This window comes from Topomyia yanbarensis, chromosome 2 (genome assembly GCF_030247195.1).
Source record: "Topomyia yanbarensis strain Yona2022 chromosome 2, ASM3024719v1, whole genome shotgun sequence".
NCBI classification, from domain to species: Eukaryota; Metazoa; Arthropoda; class Insecta; order Diptera; family Culicidae; genus Topomyia; species Topomyia yanbarensis.
In genome coordinates, this window is record NC_080671.1 from 64,132,725 (window position 1) to 64,141,262 (window position 8,538).

At 38.5% G+C, this 8,538-nt stretch overlaps 1 protein-coding gene across 1 annotated transcript; it reads left to right on the forward strand.

The window, feature by feature from the left end:
• Positions 1-2,873: 2,873 nt before the first annotated feature.
• LOC131679512 (putative mediator of RNA polymerase II transcription subunit 26) lies at positions 2,874-3,995 on the forward strand. The gene has a single exon (XM_058960249.1). The coding sequence runs from the start codon at positions 2,874-2,876 to the stop codon at positions 3,993-3,995; it is 1,122 nt and encodes a 373-aa protein (XP_058816232.1).
• The last annotated feature ends 4,543 nt before the right edge of the window (positions 3,996-8,538 follow it).

Below are 8,538 nucleotides of genomic sequence, written 5' to 3' on the forward strand. Positions count from 1 at the left end.
CCTAATTATTTTCGGATTCTGATGAGACGAAATCGAAACGCCAATTCCATAACTAATTTAATTGCAAATGGTTTGTTGTGGTCCTGCATTACTAGTACCGGTGCCGAAACTAGAGCTGCTCTCAGCTTGCAGAAAGTTTTTTCAGCTAATGGTGTTCAACTTATTTTAGCTGATGCGAGGTGCGTGATGCCGCTAGCTGTGAGAATCCGCCGATGAAGCGTCGGCACCAGTTGCAGACACCAAGGAATCGCTGCACCTGATTTTGTGCGATCGGAGTTGAAAACTGTACGATGGCCTGGATCCTTTCGTCATCTACTCGCCAACTTTGCTTGTCAATAACAAAGTCTAGTTATTTCATGCTCTTCGTGAAAAACATCGAATCATGACATAAACATAGCTTAAATGCATTTTCTAACCGTCAATCAAACCAAAGAACCAAATTTTTTGACTTCAGGACAAATGTATGTAGATGACAGTCGTACCACAAGCGGGGGTTTAATTGAACTGCATCGTACATTCGTTCAATCACTTAAACATCGAATCCCACACTCCAACGTACGGAGAGTACATAATCAACATCCGAACTAAATAGGGTACCGTTTGTAATTGCTGATGAGCTGTAGGATACGGTATATGTGTATCGGTGGATTTGCACTTCTGTCAATGCACACAACTCCATACACACCTACATCAATTACTCGGGAGTGAAAATAATTAAATTCAGATCCCGCTCCCCTTGGCCAGCTCGATTTTCTCAAGCGATAATGGGTTCAATCTGAAATATGCATGCGAAGCTTGGATGACAATCACAGATGTGGCGGTGACCATGTGGAGTCGGTTAGAGTCGAAATGATCAGCCCGACCGAAAGTGACACAGTCAATTTTGCCCGCCAACCACGCTTCCGGGTTAAATCCGACCAGATGTTGATGATGATTTGACGGTGCCTCCGTGGCCCCCTAGCGACGAGTGTCGGAAAATAATTAGCGTAAATAATTGATTGATTCCGAACTAGTGCTGAGGGTGTATTTGTGAGCTTGGCAATGATTTGACTGGGCAGCAGGGAATGGGAGTGATCGAAGCATAAATTTATGATAATTTTATAATTAATAGCCGGGCGATGTGGGGCCGCATGTTTGATCTGCCGATTAATAATGAATATTTATGGTGGCTGAGATTTATGTTCGGTAAGGTTTGTTGTCCTTTCGATAAGTGCCGGGGTTCTACTGCAGGACAGGGTTCTACGTGCAGAGCTAAAGATTTGCCGTGATGTTGGGTGAAGATACGAATGAGACGAATTAATTATGCATTTGAAGTGTTTGTGTTATTTCGCTGGTCTTGAAAATAGCCAAATAGGTCAGAAGAATTAATGACGAATAAAACCGGAATAATAAATGATGAATGACGAATTCACGAATGACGAATTCACGAATGACAAATTCACGAATGACAAATTCACGAATGACGCATTCGTGCATGGCGAATTCATGAATGACGAATTCCCAAATTCACGAATGACGAATTCACGAACGACGAATTCACGAATGACGAATTCACGAATAACGAATTCAAGAATGACGAATTCACGAATGACGAATGACGAATTCACGAATGACGAATTCACGAATGACGAATTCACGAATGACGAATTCACGAATGACGAATTCACGAATGACGAATTCACGAATGACGAATTCACGAATGACGAATTCACGAATGACGAATTCACGAATGACGAATTCGCGAATGGCAAATTGACGAATTCATGAATGACGAATTCACGACTGACGAGATCACGAATGACGAATTTACGAATTTACGAATGACGAATTCACGAATGACGAATTCACGAATGACAAATTCACGAATGACGAATTCGCGAATGGCAAATTGACGAATTCATGAATGACGAATTCACGACTGACGAGATCACGAATGACGAATTTACGAATTTACTAATGACGAATTCACGAATGACGAATTCACGAATGACAAATTCACGAATGACGAATTCACGAACGACGAATTCACGAATGACGAATTCGTGAATGGCAAATTGACGAATTCATGAATGACGAATTCACGACTGACGAGATCACGAATGACGAATTTACGAATTTACGAATGACGAATTCACGAATGACGAATTCACGAATGACAAATTCACGAATGACGAATTCGCGAATGGCAAATTGACGAATTCATGAATGACGAATTCGCGAATGGCAAATTGACGAATTCATGACAGACGAATTCACGACTGACGAGATCACGAATGACGAATTCCCAAATTCACGAATGACGAATTCACGAATGACGAATTCACGAATGACGAATTCACGAATGACGAATTCACGAATGACGAATTCGCGAATGGCAAATTGACGAATTCATGAATGACGAATTCACGACTGACGAGATCACGAATGACGAATTTACGAATTTACGAATGACGAATTCACGAATGACGAATTCACGAATGACAAATTCACGAATGACGAATTCGCGAATGGCAAATTGACGAATTCATGAATGACGAATTCACGACTGACGAGATCACGAATGACGAATTTACGAATGACGAATTCACGAATGACGAATTCACGAATGACGAATTCACGAATGACAAATTCACGAATGACGAATTCACGAATGACGAATTCACGAATGACGAATTCGTGAATGGCAAATTGACGAATTCATGAATGACGAATTCACGACTGACGAGATCACGAATGACGAACTTACGAATTTACGAATGACGAATTCACGAATGACGAATTCACGAATGACAAATTCACGAATGACGAATTCGCGAATGGCAAATTGACGAATTCATGAATGACGAATTCGCGAATGGCAAATTGACGAATTCATGAATGACGAATTCACGACTGACGAGATCACGAATGACGAATTCACTAATGACGAATTCACGAATGACGAATTCACAAATGACGAATTCACGAATGACGAATTCACGAATGACGAATTCACGAATGACGAATTCACGAATGACGAATTCACGAATGACGAATTCACGAATGACGAATTCACGAATGACGAATTCACAAATGACGAATTCACAAATGACGAATTCATGAATGACGAATTCACGAATGACGAATTCACGAATGAGGAATTCACGAATGACGAATTCACGAATGACGAATTCACGAATGACGAATTCACGAATAACGAATTCACGAATGACGAATTCACGAATGACAAATTCACGAATGACGAATTCACGAATGACGAATTCACGAATGACAAATTCACGAATGGCGAATTCACGAATGACGAATTCACGAATGACGAATTCACGAATGACGAATTCACGAATGACGAATTCACGAATGACGAATTCACGAATGACGAATTCACGAATGACGAATTCACGAATGACGAATTCACGAATGACGAATTCACGAATGACGAATTCACGAATGACGAATTCACGAATGACGAATTCACGAATGACGAATTCACGAATGACGAATTCACGAATGACGAATTCACGAATGACGAATTCACGAATGACGAATTCGCGAATGACGAATTCACGAATGACGAATTCACGAATGACGAATTCACGAATGACGAATTCACGAATGACGAATTCACGAATGACGAATTCACGAATGACGAATTCACGAATGACGAATTCACGAATGACGAATTCACGAATGACGAATTCACGAATGACGAATTCACGAATGACGAATTCACGAATGACGAATTCACGAATGACGAATTCACGAATGACGAATTCACGAATGACGAATTCACGAATGACGAATTCACGAATGACGAATTCACGAATGACGAATTCACGAATGACGAATTCACGAATGACGAATTCACGAATGACGAATTCGCGAATGATGAATTCACGAATGACGAATTCGCGAATGACGAATTCACGAATTCACGAATGACGAATTCACGAATGACGAATTCACGAATGATGGATTCACGAATGACGAATGACTAATTCGCGAATGGCGAATTCACGAACGACGAATTCACGAATGACAAATGATGTTTGATGTATGACAATTGACATGCATCTGATATATAATTGTTTCCCAGATGTGTTTTCACGCTTGACATAAACTTCATTATCTCCGTCAATCACAAAAACATAATCAGTAATTAGCGCGTGAAAAAATAAGCAACATTCTCCACATCACACTGCCACCTGGAGGGAGCAAAAAGTACGGACGTTGATGAGTGTGCCAAGAGTTATTAAAATATATAACTGTGAGCGCAGTTTTTGATGAACATCAACTTTGCGTCCTTTTTCACACCTGCATGACGTGTCAGCAGTGTAACGAGCACGAAACCGAATGAACATCAGTGTCTACTCAACTCAAAATAAGTTTCCATCGCCGCAGCAACGATGCGGCTTCACATGTGCCGGTACTTAGATGTTTTAAGAGCATACTATTGGGTATATTTTGAAACACCGTTCTGCTCTGTCGACCCCAGAGCCACTACCAGACTGTCAGGGTAACCTGCGGTAACTTCATCCCCGGAGCACCGTATCCGCAAGACAATGTGCAAAGTTTTGCACTATCAGCTCTTGTTAGCGCGTACAAAAAGTGTGCTTCTGCTACGAATCGAACAAGTCACTCGCATCTGCCAAGCTATTTTACATCACCCGAGGCACACATTCTGTGTGAAAAATCGGAAAAGCACGTACAGATTTAGACATAAGACAGCATCTCACCAGCAACGAGACGAGCAGGGACGAGACGTATCGGGCGTCGGAGATCAAACGAAACTGGCTGAGACTTTGGTATATATTTGAAAGAAAATGACGGCACTGATGATGATAACGACAACGATGGTGATGGAAATCACAAGCAGTATGAAGTATTCTCACGAGACCAATCGTCGATACGATGGTGGACACGAAAAAAAGAGAAAGCACAAAGCACTACCAAATATATTGTTTGTCGGATTTCAATCCATTAGTTTGAACATAAACACAAGCTTAATACTAATTTAAAATATCAAAACACTTCAAACGTACAAATAATCATCATATAATTACCGTTTTATCGTGAACTGTACAGTGCAGTACCTATCCTAATGTACGCGAATACGAAGCTTTTAAGTCACCACTTCTCGCCAGGATAATGGAGCATACAGATGGCAGCAAGTCGTACGAAGCACGGAGCGCATCCAACAGCTCACTGAACATAAAACCATTTTCACACTTTTCTCGAGGAATAATATTATCATTTTTATTGCATACTTCGAGCTTGCTTCGTGGGTCGCCGGTGTGCTGCTATGTACGCGGACGGTCGGGACAGTGGTCGCGCTCGATACTGTCTGTCGGACGGAAAGCACTACGCGCTGCTCGTTATCGCAAACTCGTCGTCCCAATGTTTTAATGACGGTGAAGCGTGGGGACTGGTTTGCCTGCAGATACCGAATTTTAATTGAGCATCGTGCAGCTTTTCCACGGGCATCCTTCGTGGGCGAGGGTATGGCTTTTTCTGCGAGGAAGGTTTCCTATTATCACAGATAGTAGACATTGAGACTAGAACAAAATTTATTTAAAAATCGGTGTAAACGATCAAATTGATAAACGTTGGAAATCAGTGTTTCAGTTATGCCATCTACGCAACTTAAATGATTTTTTAAGAATTTATTTTCAATGTTAACGGATTTTCCATGCAAAATTCCATATAAACTGAAATTTTTGGAGGGTCCGTAAACTCAACCGATCGGTACCAAAATTTGCACAATTACTAAGGGCCATAAAAGGAATCAGCTCAGACTGGTGGAGCTAAAAGTCATAAATTGAACCAGTCTAATACACATTCTATGTTAAAAATACCTAACCCATACGTTGAGTTTTTGAGATAATTTTTCGACTAATAGGACGTTTACTTATAAAAAGGCAAAATTTTTCGTGAAAGATAGAAATTTTTATGTAGAATCAGTGAAAAATCCCCTTAGTAAGAAAGTTATTTCGAAAACTCAACGTAGGAGTTAGGTATTTTTAACATAGAATGTGCATGCAAAGTTTGAAAGAAATCAGTTAAGTAATTTTTGAATGGCAGGTAACACCGCAAATCATGTTTTTCCAGAGACGTTCTACAAAAAGCTTCGTCACCGAGTCGTTTGTCGATATTTTTGCATACAAAAATTACAGCATGTTACTAAAACGATACACTACAATGTACAAAAGTTTTGATCAATTCGCTTCACGCAAAGTTCTGGAAAAAATCGCAAAAAGAATTTTTTTTAACACTGTAACCCTTAACCCCCCCTTCATGATACAGGAACCCACCATAAGTCCATGGAATACTCCGGTGGATGTAGATATTTTTATCAGCAACGATAAAATCATGTTAGCAAAATACACATTATCGCTGCAAGAAGGGCTAAAAAGGAGTGGATCCATAAACAGAGTCACTTATGCGCAATTCGAAGAGGCAGAGAATTTCCTTCCAAAAATCCAACCAGTGGAATAAAACAATTTCCTGATGGTTAAATAGGAAGGGTGCGTCAATTTTATTACTACTTGTCAGCAGTGCTGGGAAAATCACCAAAAATCAAAAATCATCAGTGATAATTATCACTGCTGATCATGCTGTGCTATGATCACAACCATAAAAAATCGCTAGTGATTTTCTCTGAAGCGATAATGCGCTAGCAAAAAATCATTGCAATAAAATCACCGCCTGTGATCACGGCCTGATTATGATTTTTTTTTTGATCAGGATTATGAAGTTAAGAAAATCAGGTACGATAGAAAAGATGCAAAATCGGGGTTGATGGTATTGTACATGATTATTGTAAGAAACTCCTTATGATGATGATTTAGCCAAATGATTTTGGGAGTGAGAGCGATCCAGCACACATGTAGGGATGCAAAATAATCCAAATTCTAACGATTTCAGCTTTTCGGGAATGTGTTTTATATTGAAGGACAAGTTGTTGGTAGTTGAACATCAATAGTTTTGAACATTTTCAATGCACAGGGGGGTCCGCCGATGTGTCAAAATGGAATTTTTTCAACTTTTCGGGAAAGTGTTTTATATTGAAGGACAAGTTGTGGGTAGTTCAAAATCAATAGTTTTGAACATTTTCAATGCACAGGGCACAGTGGGACGACTTAGAACAAAAGGTGGACTAAAGTCCAAACTTTGCCGTATCGGTTTAAATAGAACGATTTTATGTAATTTTGGTACGCTGAATTCGTTTTTGATATTAAAACATGTCAAAAATAAGCGTTTACTATTCATTAGGGTGTCTCAAAAATATTTTTTGTCGAAGTTGTTCTTAAAATTTGGGTATATTTTTTTTATTTTCGTGCACTAAATCGTTTTTTATATTAATACACGCAAAAAAAAATCATTATACGTTAGGGTGGCTCAAAGAATTATTTTGTAGTGAAGATACATTTTTTTTTAAAGTATTTGTGCGCTAAATTTCTATTTTAATTATAAAAATATAAATTAGCTTTACTACTTATTAGAGTGGCTCAAAAGTAAGTATTTTGTCTTTTATAATGATATTTTTCAATAGTAATTTTGGAATTTATTTTCCATATTGAAATGAATTTATTGACAACTCATTATGGGGCTTCAGAAATGACTATTTTGTTTCTACGAATCAAATAAGATGTGTTCGACTAATTTTGGAATATTTATTTCGTTAGTGAGTTACTTGTTATGAGAGCTACATTTTCTATCATTTTCAAAACAAACATTTTGAGCATCTTAGTGGAATGTTTAATTACATTCACTAATTAACAAGATTATTAACGATTTTTTTTCGTAGGTGTGTTTTAAGTTACTTAGATTGCTTATTTCATATCATAAATGAAAATAAATCCAAAACCCTTTTGTCGTGTATATGATTCATTTAAAATGGTCTTATTTTATTTGGATAATATCGCATACCCTTAAGCTATATCAGTGCTATGCAAATTCGGATCAAAATAGTCTCACCAAATGACTAGAACTCAACTGTGTTCACTCTATTTGACAGTTATTGCGCAAGTTAGCAAGAAATAGTTCCAGAAACATTTGATACCCTATTTCAGATGGTTAAAAATATTTGCTGATTTTCAATCAGTCTTAATACCTCTACCATCTAAAAAAACATACTTCCCACTCATCTCCTTAGTCCTGATCACTAATAAAACCCTTGTAGATCATGCTCTCAACGCTATTTAAAAGTTGTGCATGTATTCGTGTCATTATTCTAGCTATAAAGTGATTACCCAATGCAATAAATTCCCAAAAGGGAAAAATTGGACTAAACCACTTTGTGCGTTACGGGCACAAGACCTAACTTAAATTTAGTTTTGCTTTTTTGTGTTTCGAATTCATCTCGTCAGTAACTAGCACCATCTGGGTGTCTAGTTAGACGATGTATCTAAAACTAGTACCCAAATTAGCACTAGTTAGACACAAAAAATTCCAAACAGTTCACACGACATATGTGAACGCCTAAAGCCACATGTCCCGAGTGATGTCCCGGGAAGTAAATATAGCTCTGGTTTGCTGACG